Here is an 18,755-nt window from a genome sequence, read left to right on the forward strand (position 1 = left end):
TCCCCAATACGTAGATATTATTATCTCCATTTTAATGAAGAGGATCCTAACTCCTAGTTTAACAGAGCAAGGGTTCAAAAATCAGGTCTTTGACATAGAAGCTCACATCATAACCACTGAGTTATACAACTTACCACATTAAAAAATATCTTTCACATAAGAACTAAAAACTTAAAAAGATAGGTGTAAAAAAATGGCAATTGGTCTGATAACAATATTTTTAAAAATTTACTATATAGCCATTAGTACTTTCCATATCCAAGAGCATAGTCATAAGTAAATATGGCTTTGTTCTTTTTACTGGGAAGCTAAATATTTTGAAAACATAAGAGATGAAATTGGAATACAAAGACTACTTCCATAATAAGAGAACACTCAGAAAAATACATGGAGAAAGGAAAAAGAGAACTCTTATAACTTTCATGTTACTTTAATATTACCCTCTAAGTCTCATCCAAACTTACACCAACTTCAAAGATGTATTTAACCCTGAAACTAAAATACCTTGAATCAATCAATCACCTAAACTGACATTCCAAATCTAGTACTAGTAGGCCCTACCTCCAAATATTAGACTCACTATATGTATATTTTTCCTGTTAACCTGTTCATACATGAATATTAGCTCATGAAATAAAATAATTTTTCATTCATGGTATCATTTCTTAAATCTCTATTAACTCTGATCATAAATAAAAATGAGTGAAGCTACCTCTCAACAATGAGATTAATGCTAAAGTGTCCTTCCTACGATTTGAAAGTCTCAACTCCTCATCTCCAGCCATAAATCTGAGCCCAACAAAAGCTTGACACAGTAGCTGCCATTGTCAAGAGTCAAATGCTCTATCCTTTGAGAAAAATAAACAAGATAGGACCTGATCTCCTCTCTCAAGGAACTGACCCAGGTGATATATAGTCCCTAAACAAGATGAATAACAAGCAAAACAAAAAGACTGCACATAGCAATACACAGCTACATACCAAATGATTAGCTTAGATGAAAGAATACTAATGATAATAAACTTCTTAAGTTAATAGGAGAAAAACAATAGGGCACTTGGGGACTTTCTGGAGAAGGTAAACTAAGTTATGAATTTTGGGGGAGAGGGGGGCAAATAAGGCGATTAGAATAAGGCAGCAGAGAAATAAAAGGGTATGAGATGTTGGGAATCTCTGAGTATAGAAAATCAGACTCACGGTTTATCCTTAGGCTGATAATTAATAAAGTTAACTCATGTCAAATCAGTCTGCCTTGAATTGAATTTTTAAAAGATACAATCTAAGTAGAGAAATAATAAAGTGAAATGGCAAATTTGGCAATTCCTGACATTACCTAATTAATATAAACAGCCAACTTCTATTTTCTGGCCAAAATAAATGGCTTATTTACCTAAATTCAAAGTATTTGTTCAGGTCTCTTACTTTGCCAGCCTCTAACAAATATACCCAAAAGGAAAAATAATCTCATAATATTACCATATTTTAACCCTGAGATAAAGATCAAAAGTTAGTTAACTGTATTGTTTGGGCAATCTCTTGAAAAATACACTATGCTTTAGGTATATAACCCATATTTACAGGAGAATAAAATTCATCCAAAGCCATGGGCCACTATTCCTAATCAGAAGCAACTTTTTCTAAAAGTCATCAAGGAAAACTTACATATGGAATTAATTATCACCTTCTTTAAATGATCAGACACATTAATTTTAGGACTGTAAATTTCAAAGGAAGCTACATATGTCTCTATTGCTTTGAACACTTTTCATAATATGAGCAATCTCTCCAGTCATCACCTTTTACCTTCTGACCTCAGCTCATCTGTTAGTATCTTGATTTCTCCAATTAAAGGCACAAATATGAAAGGATGTTTTATATGTATATATCACTGTAAATTAACTGATTAGCTTTGGATATTTTATTTTCATCTTCCATTTCTGAAATCATCACAACTCTGTCATAATAGCCCAACTCCAGTTAAAGAGCATATTTTAAGAGTGGTAGATCAAACTTTAACCCCCAAATTGAGTTTCTGTAATTGTGTCCTAGTAAATACACTAGAATTTGATTCAACCTGACTACTGTCTTGGGGACTTCAGTTTCAGTGGTGGGTAAGAGCTGCAATGAACCATCTACCCCAGGCTTCATGCCCACAACAAATCTTTCTGAGATAGTAGCAAGGGTGACATCTATGACCATTAGGTACTGCTGATCTCTTTAATTTCAATTCAAAGTGAAATTATTTGATAGATTGTCTGGGTCTTTCTTTTCCCCATTAATCACTTCTCTGAACCTGAGCTATTGGCTTGCTGTCCTCATCTATCAGCAAAGAATCAAACAATGAAACTGGTCAGTATATCTACTTATATGATACCTTCTCTATTCTCAGGATAAAACCACACCACTCTGATGACACCATATTCCTCCTAGCTCAGCAACAGGCTGTCTCTTAGCTTTGTGGCAGATCCTGGAAAGTTGTATTCTTACAGAAAGGATATTTACTGTTGGGCATTACCCCTCTGCACCATGGCTATGGGTGGCAACAGGTGTGTAAATATCCAACTTTTACAAATTAACCAAATAGCCTCCAGTAGCTCCTCCCACAAACCATGCTTCTTTTCTTTACAGAAGATCCTATTCACATAAAGGATGTGAGTTTTTCAAACTACAGAAAGAGATGAACCTAAGGGTTCTCAGGTTTCAGAAGAGCAGAGCTAAGACTCAGACCCAAGGGGACAGCCTGGGTGGCTCTGGTTTAGCGCCGCCTTCAGCTGAGGGCATGATCCTGGAGACCCAGGAAACCCAGAATTGAGTCCCATGTCAGGCTCCCTGCATGGAGCCTGCTTCTCCCTCTGCCTGTGTCTTTGCCTCTCTCCCTCTCTCTCTCTCTCTCTGTTTCTCATGAATAAATAAATAAAATCTTAAAAAAAAAAAAAAAGACTCAGATCCAGGAATCACAAAGCTGATGCTAACAATGTCGATGACAATTTGCTGAGTGTAAATTATGATTTACTTAAACATTATTTCTAATAATAATATTTCTATATATTGTCACAGAATATTGACAATATATAGAAATTTATATTTATACAGAATATATATTGAAACCATGATCAATATATAATTGTCACACTGAGGCTTATATGAGTTATGTTTCTAAATGCTACAAATTAGCCTTTTTTATAAACTTCTCAGTAAAGAAATTAAGGCATTTTATCATTTTTTCTTCTTAGTCTCTCACAAAGGAAAATAAATTTTGAAAATAGTTTCAGAGTAAGTATTTAAGTAATGGGTTCTCTTCCTGAATAATAAAATAAGTTTAATATTTAAAAAAAAAAAAGAAAGGAAGTAGAAACACATGCTAGTCATAATGAAAGCTAAAAGTTTTTTCCACCCAATAATTTCCATAAAACTAAAAACATTTGCCATATACAGTACACAAAGGGTAAAATGCAAGTCTTTCACATTGTTCGGTGAGTTGATACCTCCTTCAAAAGTTCAGTAAAATGGGGATGGGGTGACTGGGTGATGGGCACTAAGGAGGGCACTTGATAGGATGAGCACTGGGTGTTACACTATATGTTGGCAAACTGAATTTAAATAAAAAATTTTAAAAAATAATTAAGGAGAAAATGGTGTGGTCAAAGGTATGAACTCTCCATTATAAAATAAATCTTGGGGCTGTAATGTACTGCATGGTGACTATAGTTAATAATACTGTATTTGTATATTTGAGTGTTGCTAAGGGGAGTAGATCTTAAAAGTTCCCATCACAAGAAAAAAAAAACTCTAACTATATATGGATGTTAATTAGACTTAATGTGGTGATCACTTTGCAATATATACAAATATCCAGTCATTGTCATACATCTGAATGTTATATATCAATTCTATCTCAATAAAAATTTTAATTTCATTCAAAAAAAAAAAAAGAAGAAAATGCCTTAAGAGTTTCTCAAGAAAAAGCACAGCTGGGATGCCTGGGTGGCTCAGCAGTTAAGCATCTGCTTTCGGCTCAGGGCGTGATCCCAGGACCCTGGGATCGAATTCTGCATCTGGCTCTCGGCATGGAGCCTGCTTCTCCTTCTGCCTATGTCTCTGTCTCTCTCTCTGTGTCTCTCATAAATAAATAAATAAATCTTAAAGAAAAAAAAAAGAAAAGAAAAAGTACAGCCATCACCTCTAAAGGTGGAAAGCATTCAAGATTCAAGATTTCCTGTACTAATAGCTGATATTCCAGATTCATTACCAAGTGGCTTTGGTTTAATTTCTGGTTTTGCCTCTGTTTCATGACCTGTGAAAAGTCATCTCAACTCTCTGACCATTCATTTTGAGAGAAGGACCCTTCTAACTCCAAAGATCTATGACTCTCTGAGTTGCCACCAACAGGAGAAGCATTTTTTGAAAGCTCTAAATTAATTTAAAGAAGTCTTTAAAACACTTGAGCAGGTCTTCCAAAACACTGTACCAACAGTTGTTAGAAATAACTGATAATATTAATGATAATACCCATGTGACCTGAAATCCCTCAAGTCTTGAAGAGGTTTCTCTGGGTTTTCATCTGAACAAAAACATTTCTTTTTTATATTAGTTCTTTTTCTAGCTGCTTGCCTTTAATGAGACCACAACTCTTTTAAGTACATGAAGCAATATTATAAGATGATTAAACACTAAAAAAAAAAATCACATGCACTTTTAAATGTACTACTGTTTAGCAGGTACCTCTTTTTAAACTGTTCTAGTGGTGGGAATTTGCAAAACTAGGATTCTCTCTGATAGTATAAAAAAAAAAGGAAGACAAAGAGGGGTTCTACTTGCAATAGGTAACATCTGTGTGGCTACAGGAATAAGACATTATTTGTCTAAATTCTATCTGAAATAATCAAGGAATAGTCAAGTCAGTGAAATTTGGTGTATAGCTCAGCTGGAAACAGACACAAGCTAAACAAGGTCAAGAATGAACTCTGCTTAGAGCAGTTGTTCTCATCCTTGGCTGCACATTAGAATTCCCAGGCAGTACATGAAAACTTCAACATCAAGGTCTCCCCCAGACCAATTCAATCAGAATCTCTAGGGGTAGAATCCAGTCATCATTATTGTTCTTTAAGTTCTTCAAATAATTCCAATGTGTAGCCAAGATTAGAAATTATGGCTGGGTAACAATATTGGCAGTATATTTGTAATTAAAAATCAGAATGTATAAAAAAGCAATTCAGTGCTTTTAGAGTTCTGGCTAAGAGATTTATGAGAGCTTCTTGGGAAGAGCTGACTAAAGGCAGAGCCCTGCGAGATAGGCAGTTGGGAAAAGTGCCATTCTATGTGTGGGTATGTAAGTAGGTGGAGCAGGTATATACCAGATACATAAGCTGCATATGTTAATGTTCAAGCACATCAAAGGAGATGACACAGTTGCAAAAAAGAGCTGACCACCACTTAAGAACATCCAACCTAAACACACAGAACTGCACACGGCCACCATTTGGTAGGCCATGGAGAACAGAAGAGCAAGACCTGCATTTTTCTAGGCTGTTACTGTAACACTACTGGTTTAGTCCATGACTCTTCTCTATCTCCTTGAGATACTCTCTAGAGGTTTTTCAGTCCAATCCCTTCATTTCCTTTCTTTAGGATTATCAGTATTACCAAAAATTCATTAATAGTAACAAGAGATAACACCTAATGAGGGTTTAATCTTGGCCAAGCACTATGCTAATTGTTTTTAATTGTATGAAAACCTTCTCAGTTAGGCCCTAGTATCATTATGTCTACCTTTTTAGAACAAAGAAACTGAGACATAGGTAAACAGCCAAAGTTACAGAGCTCACTGGTGGGAGTACAGAGCATACAGTGATCCTGTTTCTTGACTCCGAAAACAATGTAACAATGTCATTTCTTTATGCCATATTACTCTTCCCTTTCATCCTATCTACCTCTATTTATCTGTCTATCTCTATTTATTATATATATATATTCTCTACATATTTGTATTTACACACACACATTCATACATATGTACACATTTAAATGAATGTATTGAATAAGGAAGGGGTAAAAGGAAATGAAAAGCACTGGGGAAGCCCAGGTGGCTCAGCGGTTTAGTGCTGCCTTCAGCCCAGGTGTGATCCTGGAGATCTGGGATCGAGTCCCACATCAGGCTCCCTGCATGAAGCCTGCTTCTCCCTTTGCCTGTGTTTCTGCCTCTCTCTCTCTCTCTCTGTCTCTCGTGAATAAATAAAAAAAACCTTAAAAAAAAAAAAGAAAAGCATTGAAAGATACATGTGGGACTTCCATAAGTATGGTGACTCTTCGAGAGAGACGGAAATGTTGATACAAGCTAAGGGATTAGTACTAGAGGAACTGAGAATCTCAAGGAGAGGTAAACTATTAATACTCATGATTTTCAATAGGTTCATAACACCCCTCTATCAGAGCTCACAAAGCTCTGATCCCTCCATTTCTCCAGCCACAGGTCTTGAGAGAGGAAAAACGGTATGGGAGTGGGTGATTAAGAGTCACCTCTTGGGAACCAGAATGAATTGCTGCTCCCCTCTTCCCAATCTTTTCATGTCTGTGCTCATTCTTCATTCTTCATGTCCTGGATATAACCAGAAACCATCCTCCAGAGGAAATTGGAGTGAGAGGAAAAGACAGTTTGTATATATAGGGAGGAGAAAAGAGGCAGTTTGCTACCATACTCCAACTTGAAATATTCTTAAATTCAAGACTTGAGGTGCATAGTATTATAACTGCCAAAACAGAAACCAAGTCACATTTTGCACGTCTGCGTTAAGTTCCTAAAATGTATCTGTACTGACTTAGCATTTTAATAGCTTAGGGTTAATTATAGTATCAGTTGGAAACTTCCTTTACCCTCTCATCTTAGAAATCTACAAAAATTGCTAAAGAAAATTAGTCTAGGGGCAGGTCTGATGGCTTAGCGGTTTAGTGCCACCTTCAGCCCAGGGTGTGATCCTGGAGACCTAGGATCAAGTCCCACGTCGGGCTCCCTGCATGGAGCCTGCTTCTCCCTTTGCCTGTGTATCTGCCTCTCTCTCTCTGTATCTCTCATGAATAAATAAAATCTTAAAAAAAAAAAATTAGTCTATTCCTTGATTCAGAAAAGTAACCTGTATTCTTACATAGTATTGCCTTTCATTGACAACTCAGTTCATGGTCACTTGGGTAGTTCAATGATTAGGTACAGAGAAACTGGTTAAACAAATCATGAAAATTTAGGGCAACCCTCAGTTTCCTTTTAATCCCAAAGAAAATGAGATTTAGACATAAAATTACAGCCAGCTGAGGGTTAAACTAGGATCAAAGATTCCAATTCTTTGGCTCCACACATTACACAAATTCCCCTCAGCATAAGATATATATTGATACACATTAAATTAAAATCAACATGGAAACTGACATAGAATATAAGTGGTTTATAATGTGAGGAATATTTAAAAACGTGAAAACTGGGGGTGCTTGGCTGGCTAAGTTGGTAGAGCATGTGACTCTTGATCTCGGGATTGTGGGTTCAAGTCCCATGTTGGGCACAGAACTTACTTTAAAAAAAGAAAAAGAGAAATCAAAATTTGAAAGCTCAAGAAGAGACTTGAGGGAAAAATTATTGAACAAAGAAAATGAGAATTCTTTATCAAAAGATATTTTTTAAATTAAGCAATAGTTTTAGTTAGAAAAATATAATTTAACTAGCAAATCACATTCAAAGGAAAGGATGTTCAACCATGAGTTTGCTACATAAATTTCAGGCAATTCTTTGATCATAAGAAATGACTTGGTAGATCAATGGCCAAATTAATTAATCATGTAATTCAACAAAATAATCAAAGTTTGTTGTTAATTCTCCTGTTTTTTGTTTTGTTTTGTTTTTTACCTGGTTGCCAAAGAGGTTGAATCCATTAATCGCTTCTAGTGCTGCTTTTGCTAAGCCAACAGAGCTAAAAGAGAAAAGAAATACTTTAGAATTCTGATGTCTGGCTACAAAATAAGAACCATTATCTAATGAATATTCACAAGCAAGTTTCTTTATTAACACTTATAACAACTTCCAGGAGAAAAATAATGTCTAAAAGACTTTAATCTGACATTTCACTATTTTAATTTTTCTTTTTTATGGTTAGTGATCTTATGGGAAAAATATTTCTAAGTTCACCTTGATCTAGATAAATGGTCATACTATTGATGGGAGTAGTTTTAATCCCAGTATCATTTATATTCACTAACTCAAGGGAAAAAAAAAAGATGAACTTTAGAGGAAGGTGTATTATGATGAAATGTACTCAATAATAACCAGGTTGGGCATCATTAGTTCAGATCAATTTAACAGAGCTTTCCTGGCATCAATACTGAGCCTTAAAAAAGATCTTGAGTGTCATATACTTACTAGAGCTTAATATACCCATTCAAACATTCTTTGCTTAGTGTCCAATAAAATAGGCATTATTTTATTACTCAAAGAACAAATGATCACCACACATCTCATTTTTTGTCATATTCTTCTTTGCATAAAATGTGTATCCTTTTGGCCTCTAAAATGCCAATATTATAATAGTGCTGAAAAATGGGAAGATCCTAATTTCATTAAGTGTGGCATTGTCATCTTATAAATATCAACCTTAAATATTTTAGATCAAGTATCTAGTTTACTTATATTTTTTTATTTAAAGCAACTGCATATGCCATTAATATTTTCAAAAATAATGGTCTATCATCATCTAAGCGTTTCTTTAAAGCAGTAATATGTACATAAGTATGGTCCCCAGAGCAGCAGCATTCCTGGGAACTTATTAGAAATGCCAGTTCTCACACCTCTCTGTGAGTGGGATCCAATAATCAATGTTAAGAAGCCCTCTAGGTGCTTGAATGTGCTTTAAATTTGAGAATCATTGTTCTAAGCTGTTCATATCATCATGATCCAGATTTTCTATGGGTTGTTTACATGAAATGTTCTCAAGTAAGCACTACTTTTATTATAGGATAGGGAAACTTACTTTGGAAGAAGAGAAAGAGGTGGGAAACTTATTTTGAAATACATGGATGGAAAGGTGGAACAGACATAACTTTCCCTAATTCTTCTCACTAAATATGACTAAAAACCTTGGACACTATATAAGCAAACATAAAAAGCTCAGACAATGGAATAAGGCAGACTGGCTTCAAGAACCTCAAGATTCCAGAAACAACACTGTGGTAAATACTCTAAGTTTCCTTTTTGCCTCAAATGCAACAGACTTAAAGAAGCCAACAAGTAGGAAGTGCCAGTAGGTGCATACAAGAAAAACCTCAACAAAAGCCTGACAAAGGACCAGGAAAAGGGTAGTCTAGCAAAACAGAAAACATTTAGACAATAACCATTCAGAAAAAAAACTGTGGCCTTACCCCAACTTAGTCCTATAAAGGCTGAGTGGGAAACCCAAACTTCTACATACCAGAGTCTATAATAAGGAACCACATCCATTTACCAATCCTCTCAATTGTGATGGTATCAAGAAAGTCCAAGGAGGAAGCCAAGACTTTTCATTCCCAATGGGTAGTAAGAAGTCTCCCCTCCTCATACTGTGAAAATCATACAAAGAGCCTAGATTTCCACCCCTACCCATCGTTAATGAAATGAACCTATCCTGCTGTGACGGCACCAGAAGAGGTCCAATGAAGAGAGTCAGTACTTTCACTAATGCCCAGCTGTAAGGAGACTTACACCCCTTTCCTATCATGTAAGTGGAGGCCAATTGGGAATAAGTAATGAAGCATTCCCATCCTTTCCATCTGGGGAAGTATCAGTGTAGGCCTACTGGGGAGCTATACATCCCACCTAGCCCAGAAGTAATGAGGAATCCTCATCTTGGGTATCAACAAAAAAATCTGGCAATACATTCTCACCTGGCAATAATACAGTGATGTTCCTGTCCCCTTCCCCTACCAGGGTGGTAGAAAAAAAAAATACAGCTAAAGTAAGAGGTTAAAAAAAGGCTCAGGGTCCTATAACACCCGAATGTTCATGTCTCAATAAAAAAAAAAATCACTCATCATATCTAAAAACAGAAAGATTTCAAACTGAAAGAAAAAGACAATCAATTAATGGTAATATTGGGATGAAAGAGATGTTAGAATTATGGGACAAAATTTTAAAGCAGCCATGATAAAATGATTCACTGAGCAATTATGAATATGAGTGAAAAAAATGAAAAGATAGAAAGCCTCAGCTAAGACACAGTGTCAGCAAAACTGTTAGAATTGAAAAATAAAATAATCAAAGAAAAAAAAACTCAGTAAACAGGACGATGGTAAAATAGAGAAGGCAGAAGAAAAATAACTAAATTAGAAGATAAAACAATAGAAATAATCCAATCTGAACAAAAGAGAGAAAACAAAACTGAAAAAAAAAAAATGAAGAGAGCCTCAGGGACCCGTGGGACATCTAACATTCATGTCATTGAACTCCCTGAAAGACAGGAGAAAAAGGGCAAGGCTAAAACAAGTACTTGAAATGATGGCAGAAAACTTCAGCAAAAGACAAAAGTTACAGATTCAAACAGCTAACTCAAACAGAATAAAAAATATTCATGCTAGGACACATTGTAAATTTTGAAAACACAAAGTAAAAATCTTAAGGGACACCTGGCTGACTTGGTCAAATGAGCAACTCTTAATCTCAGGGTTGTTGAGTTTGAGCCCCAGAATGGGTGTGGAGATTACTTAAAAATAAAAAATCTGGGGATCACTGGGTGGCTCAGCGGTTTAGTGCCTGCCTTCGGCCTAGGGCCTGATCCTGGAGTCCAGGGATCAAGTCCCACCTCAGGCTCCTGCATGGAGCCTGCTTTTCCCTCTGACTGTGTCTCTGCCTCTCTCTGTGTGTCCCTCATAAATAACTAAATAAGTAAATCTTTGAAAAAATAAAATCTTGAAAACACCCAGAGAAAATACCTTACCTATAGGAGGAAAAACAACTCAACTATAGCGACTTCTTTATCAGAAACCATGAAAGCTAAAAGAATGTGGCACAAAACTTTTCAAGCACTAAAAGAAAAGAACTATCAACCCAGAATCTTATACCAGTAAATACATCCTTTTATCTATTTATCTATCTGTCTGAGTGAGACATTCTCTGATAAAACAGAGATCTGTCACCAGCAGAACTACTCTAAAAGTGTGACTAAAATAAGTTCTCAAAACAGAAAGGAAATGATAGAAAGAAAGAGGCAAAGAAAACAATAACCTTGGAACAATTAAAAAGGAAAAAAGAATATGGTAAGCAAAAATATGGGTCAATACAACAGGCTTTTCTTCTCCTTTTAATGTGTGATAGTTACAGCAAAAGTAAAACTGCGTGGTTCTAAATGTATGGGGAGGAAATGTTTAAGATAACTGTATTACAGATGGGCAAGGGTAATTCTATATTTCCCTCCAACTGGTACAATGATGACATCAAAAAGCTGAGTTATTATGTATAAATAATGTAATAACTACAGCAACCACTAAAAAGCTACACAAAAAGATACATTCAAATCCAATACACATAAATCAAAATGGAATTCTAAAACATGTTCAAGAATCCACAGGGAGGTAGGAAAAGAACAATAGAGAAATGAAAAACAGAATAAACACAAAACGGCAGACTCAACCTCAAACATATCAATAATTACATTAACTGTATCAATTAAAGGAAAGATTGGCAGAACTGATCTAAAAATACAACCCGGGGTGTCTGGGTCGCTCAGTTAAGTGTCTGCCTTCAGCTCAGGGTCCTGGGATCGAGCCCTTCCTCAGGCTCCCTTCTCAGTGGGAAGTCTGCTTCTCCCTCTCACTTTTGTCTCTACCCCAGCCTGTGCTCACTCATGCACTCTCTCTCTCTCAAATAAATAAATAAAACCTTAAAAAAAGAAACCAGAAAAACCAAAAATAACTGTCACCCAATTATACATTGTCTATAAGAAACTCACTTCAAATGTAACAATATAGGCAGACTGAAAGTAAAAGGATAAAAAAAGAAATATTATGCAAACATTAATTTAAAAAAAAGCAAGAGTGATTATATTAGTATCAGATAAAGTAGACAGTAGAGCAAAATTACTGGGGACACAGAGGAATATTATATAATGCTGAAAAGATCAATTTACCAAGAAGACAGAACAATCTTAAATGTGCATGCACCAAATAAAAGAGCTACACAATATGTGAAGCAAAATCAATAGAACTAAAAGGACAAATAGACAAAACCACAATTATAGTTGAGACTTAACACTCCTTTCTCAACAATTAGTAGAACAACTAGACATAAAATAAGCAAGGACACAGAAGAACCATTAGCCAACACAATCTAATGCATATTTTTATAACACTCTTGATACAAACTGAATTATGTCCCCCAAATATACATACATTGAAGCCCCAACCTCCCGTTTCATATATTTGAAAATGAGTCCTTTAGAAGGTAATCTGGTTTACATTACGTTATTACAGTGTGGCCTTCATAACATTAGTGTCACTATAAGAAGAGATACTAGAGATCTTGCTTTCTCTTTCTCTCTCTGCCCTGAGAGGACAGTATAAGAAGGTGACTATCTGCAAACCAGGAAGACAGTCTTCACCAGAGAATCAAATTGGCTGGCACTTTGGTCTTGCTCTTGGACTTTCTAGCCTCTAGAACTGTAAGAAATAAATTCCTAGTATTTAAGCTACCCACTCTGTGGTATTTTATGATAGCTCAAGCTAATAAAAATCTACATAAGAGTTGAGTACATTTTTTTTTTGCAAGTGCCAACCAACAGATACCAAGATAGATCATATCTTAGCCATAAATAAAACCTTAAAAATATAAAACAACTGAAACTTTAATATGTTCTCTGACTACAAAGACATCAAACTAGAATCAACAACATAAAGACCTCAGGAAAATCTACCAACATTTGTAAACAGAATAACAATGCCCATCTATACAATTCACATGGGTCAAAGAAGTCTTAAGTGAAATTTAAAAAATACTCAACATTCATTTCAACATGAAAATGAAAATATAACATCAAAATTTGTGTAGCACAGATAAAGCAATGCTAAAAGGAAAATGTATAACATTAAATGCATACCCTAGAAAAAAGAGAAAAAAGCCTCAAATCAATTATCTAAGCTTCAACATAACCTGGAAAAAGAGCCAAATAAACCTAAAGCAAACAGAAAAATATATATAGGTAAGAGCAGAAATCAATGACATTAAAAACAAAAATAAGAGAAAAAAATCAATGAAACAACTGATTCTTTGAAAAGCTAATGAAAATTGACAAACCTCTAGCAGGGCTGACAAAAAAATAAGACAAAAGACAGAAATGACCAATATTTTAATTTTTTCCTAATATCATTACAGACATAGTAATCTCAAAAGGATAAGAAGAGAACACTACAAATAATTCTACATATATAAATTTGACAACTTAGAAAAAATGAATCAATTCCTAGAAAAGGACTACCTACTACTAGTTGCCCAATATGAGATAAATCATTTGAATAGCCCTATAACTTTTAAGGATATTTAATCCATAATTTCAAAATAGCCAAAAAAAAAAAAAAGAAAAAGAAATCTCCAAGCCTAGATGATTTGAGAATTCTATCAAACATTAAAAAAAAATAAAAAAGTTAACACATACATACTGTCTTCCAGAAAACAGGAAAGAAAGTACTTTGGGGTTTATTTTATGAAGCTAGTGTTACCCTGATAGCAAAACCAGACAAAGACAGTACACAGAAAAACAACTATGCACCAATATCCCTCATTCATATATATATATAAATCGTTTTTAAAAACTACCAAACAGAATTAAGCAACATAAAAAATGAATTATCACCATAAGTGACCAACTGGAGTTGATTCCAGGGACACAAGTCAGGTTCAATAATCAAAAATCAATCAATATAATCCAAGATAATATTAACAGGCTAAAGAAGAAGACTCACATGATCTTATCATGTCTTGTGATATCATTGCCGGGATAGACACACAGAACCCAGAAACTGATACAAATGCGCCCACTATTTTTAACAAGAGCACAAAGGCATTTAAATGGAGGAATGATAGTCTTTTTTTTTTTAAGATTTTATTTATTTATTCATGAGAGACACACACACAGAGAGGCAGAGACATAGGCAGAAGAGCAGCAGACTCCATGCAGGGAGCCTCATGTGGGACTCGATCCCAGGACTCTGGGATCACACCGTGAGCCAAAGGCAGACATTCAACTGCTGAGCCACCCAGGTGTCCCATGGAATTATAGTCTTTTAAACAAATGCAAATAATTCTGGAACAATTGGACATTCTTAGGTAAAAACGAAAAAAAGGAAAATAATCTCAACATTAGTCTCATCAAACCTTACACAAAACTCAGAATGGATCATAAACCTACATATAAGACATAAAATTGTACAACTTTTAGAAAACAAGTTGTTGAAGAAATTCTTAAAGATCAAGGGTTAGGCAAAGAGTTTATAAGACTTTATACCAAAGGTACAACCCATGAAAGGAAAAATTGATAAATTGAATTCCATTAAAATTAAAAATTTTTACTCTGTGAAAGACTCTGTTAAGAGAATATAAAGACAAGCTATACACTTGGAAATATATTTGCAAAACACATATCTGACAAAGGACTAGTATCTAGAATTACATTAAAAACTATCAAGAGGGACACCTGGGTGGCTCAGTGGTTGGGCATCTGCCTTTGGCTCAGGGCGTGATGATCCTGGAGTCCCAGGATTGAGTCCCACATCCGGATCCCTGTGAGAAGCCTGCTTCTCCCTCTGTGTCACTGCCTCTCTCTCTCTGTGTCTCTCAGGAATAAATAAATAAAATCTGAAAAAACTATCAAATCGATAATAAAAACAAAAATGAGCAAAAAACATGAAGAGAGATTTCACCAAAGAGAATCTACAAATAGCAAATAAGCACAAGAAAAAATCCAACAACATTATCCACAAGGAAATGCAAATTAAAATCATAATGAGATACTATAAACAAATCAGAGTAACTAAAATAAAAAAATAACAGTAACACCAAATGCTGGCAAAGATGCAGAGAAACTATCGCTCACACATTGCTGGTAGGAAAGTAAATGATATAGGTTTCTGGCAAAGTCTTGCCATTTCTTTGAAATCTAAACATGCAACTATCTACCATCTACTACTGGGCATTCATCCAGATAAATGAAAACTTGTGTTCACACAAAAACCTGTAGGGAACCTTTTTGCTGTTGTTGTTGTTTGTGCTTTAGTGTGATCTAAAGTGTAATCTTCTCTAATCCAAGGTCACAATGATTTACAATTATGTTTTATTCTAAGAGTTTTATAGTTTTAGCTCTTACAGGTCTTTGATTCATTTCTAATTATTTTTGTATACAGTATGAAGTAGAAATCTAAATTCATTCTCTTACATGTAGATATCTAGTTGCCCCAGCATCATTTGTTGAAAAGACTATCCTTTCTCTATTGAGTTGTCTTTGCACCTTCATCAAAATCAACTACCATAGATGTAAAGATTTAATTCTGGATTGTCAATTCTAGTCTACTGATCTCTATATATGTTCTTAAATCAATATCATACTAATTCTTATAGCATACTACTGTACATATAATAAGTATAGTACTGTAGTAAATTTTGAAAAATGGAAAGTATGAAAGAACTTTGTTCTTTCTCAAGGCTGTTTTAGCTATTCTGAATCCCTTGCATTTTCATATGAATTTTAGGATTAGCTTGTCAATTTCTGCAAAAAGACAGCTGGATTTTTTATATAGATCACATTGAACACAAGATATCTTTACATTTTTCTATGTCTTCACTAGAATCTATGGTGACCATTCTACCCTGGTTTTCAAGAACAATCGAGCCAATAATCTGGGTTTTAGATACTGTCCTACTAACTCAAATCTGTAGTCTAGCATTTCACTGCCAGTGAAGTAAGTAATTGATGCGTCTACAAGTTAAACATTTCACATGGCACTGCTAGTATACTCAAGACAAGGACAGTGATCTCTTTTCACATCCAAAGCCATTTTAGAGAAATGACTAGGCCTGAGACCCAAAGGAATAAAATCCAAGTGAGGAATATGTGGTGGTTTAATGCACAGAACTTACATGCATCTAACCTTAGTAATGCCAGAAAACTTCCCCTCACAGCATGGTCTTTATGTGTTATTATAACTTTTAACAGTATTTTGAGAAATGAGAGAAAATAACTTATTCAAAAGGCACATACATAAGAAAGTCTGTACTCAGGTAAATACATAATGTAGCCAGTCCAAGGCTCTGTCTTTAACAATGGTACATAAAGACAGTTAAGAGATGAATTTGGAAATTGTCTTAATAAACCATTACAAAAAAATCAAACATTGTACCTGAAATACAGCAAATATTGAATTCTTTGCATTTTAACCTGCTTTCCCAATGCAACTGGTTAAATAATTGGACCTAACTGAAATTCACAAATATGCTAATTTATTACCCACTGGTTATTTGAATCTCTGGCAACAGCAAGCTATTTAGAAACTCAAACTTATCCCTATTGTGATCTACATTTTATTGGCAAATAGAATACATTATATTGTAAGAATTAAAAACATTTTACTGGCACAAGACACTCTCAGAAAATTAAATTATTCTATGATTAGCTAATTAATATATTAATATTAGGGGACTATTATCAATAGAACATACACCAATATGATTCTTGAAGGTGTTATCTCAACATTCATTTGAAAGAGCTAAAAGCAACATTTCCTGAGATATAACTTGTAGAAACATGATTTGTTACATAAATCAAGCTTTACTAGAAAAAAGGATGGGTTGGGACTAAGTGATTTATAATACACCATGGAATCCAAAAAGGAACTGGCAAGCACAGGAACTAAATTCACAATCTCCTACTCATTAACACTATGCTCTAACTCACTGAGTTACCCAATGACATACTTCCTGAAAAAAAAAGGATTTTACTATGGTTGTAATGGATGTTCATGAATTGTTTAGTGATAAAAATTCATATAATGAAGCACAATGGATGGATAGTTGCTTCTACCATAACCTAATGACCAGTCCATCAAAGATGATTTAAAAAGGGTAAGTAGTTACTTTAAATAACAAGAACTATATGGAAAAAAAAAAAAAAAGGACACTAAAAGCATCTTAAACTGAGTAAAGTGGCATTTTGATGGTTACTTGTCTTATATTTGTGTGATAGCTTTCCTTATTGGAAAAGCCAAGAGAATAGAACATAAAACCATAAAAAAAATCTTGAAAAAGGTTTAAATTTTTTGCTTCTATGATCTTTTTTATATTGCAAATATAAGACTTAACAAAGTTAAAAAAAAAGAAATTATGCTGTTAGGTGTAAAGTTCTATTTAGGAGTCAATGTTTCAAAAACTTATCTTTCCATTTGGGCATGTATCTATATTACTAAGTTATTACATAATAATTTTTCCTTTTTGATTCCCAATAACCAAAACAATTCAAGGTTAGGTTTGAGATTCAATCATATCTTATAAGACACCTCTGTTCTCCAAAATATAGAGCTTTGGTTTAAAGAGATTAAAGGAAGCCCTAAGGAGTAGGAATATCCCTACATAAATGAAGAGGAGGAAATTTTATATATATATATATATATATATAAATGAAGAGGAGGAAATATATATATACACATAAATGAAGAGGAGGAAATATATATATATATATATACATAAATGAAGAGGAGGAAATATATATATATATATAGAGGAGGAAGAGGAGGAAATATATATATATACATAAATGAAGAGGAGGAAATATATATATATATATATACATAAATGAAGAGGAGGAAATATATATATTTCCTCCTCTTCATTTATGTAGGGATATTCCTACTCCTCAGGGCTTCCTTTAATCTCTTTAAACCAAAGCTCTTTATTTATATATATATATATACATATATATATATATATGTATATATATATATATATTTTCAAGATTTTATTTATCTATTCATGAGAAGAAATATATTAATATATTAAGATTAAAATACCTAAATTAAACTTAGAGAGGCTGAGAAGACTACTTGGATATCTAACTCTGGGAGTTAAGCATTAGTGCTACAATAAATATGTACCAAATTATATATGCAGTAAAATGCAATTAAATCAAATAATAGGATTTTTAAATATATAGGAACTTACTAAAAGACTTAGAGACTGACAGGAGAAAATAAAACTATCTAATATAGTTCCAAACACCCTAGCAGAAACTGAAAGCATGTTGCTTGTGGAAAATAGGGTCAACAAGAAAAAAAACAGGAGAACTAGGAATGGTTAGGAAACACTTTAAGAGAATCACTGTAAGCTTAGAGCAATAGACCCTTTTACTAAAGCCCTGAAAAAGGTGAGGTTGCTGCTAGAATGGGGTTCAGATAAATGTAATGAGATCACTTTTTACAAAAAACTTTTGGAGTTTATCTAAGAAATATTAAATAATTAAAGAATTTGAATTGCAAGAGATACCAGCAAACCTGGGGCTGAAAAGGGCAGATGGGAAAGGGACTGACCAAAGCATTAAGCTGAATCAAACTTTAGCGATTACTTAAAGATATCCTTAAAAACTTACCAAAATTTCACCAAGATTGTACATCCTGCTGTTATTTCAAACTTTAGGAAACTTTTTAAGACTTAAATTACAGCATGAAACAGTTGAAACAACTTTCCATTTGGAGGCCAACCACCTGGAATCCAGTTC

At 34.2% G+C, this 18,755-nt stretch overlaps 1 protein-coding gene across 4 annotated transcripts in view; it reads right to left on the bottom strand.

Annotated features, from left to right (window-relative positions):
* The window catches only part of PHKB (phosphorylase kinase regulatory subunit beta), a 219,759-nt gene that overhangs the window by 103,546 nt on the left and 97,458 nt on the right, over positions 1-18,755 (bottom strand). For all 4 annotated transcript variants that reach the window (XM_041766919.1, XM_041766922.1, XM_041766920.1 and 1 more), the window contains exon 9: positions 7,889-7,952. In XM_041766919.1, coding sequence (XP_041622853.1) covers positions 7,889-7,952 — 64 coding nt within the window. The remainder of the gene's footprint in view (positions 1-7,888; positions 7,953-18,755) is intronic.

The sequence above is a fragment of the Vulpes lagopus genome, chromosome 8, assembly GCF_018345385.1.
Source record: "Vulpes lagopus strain Blue_001 chromosome 8, ASM1834538v1, whole genome shotgun sequence".
NCBI classification, from domain to species: domain Eukaryota; kingdom Metazoa; phylum Chordata; class Mammalia; order Carnivora; family Canidae; genus Vulpes; species Vulpes lagopus.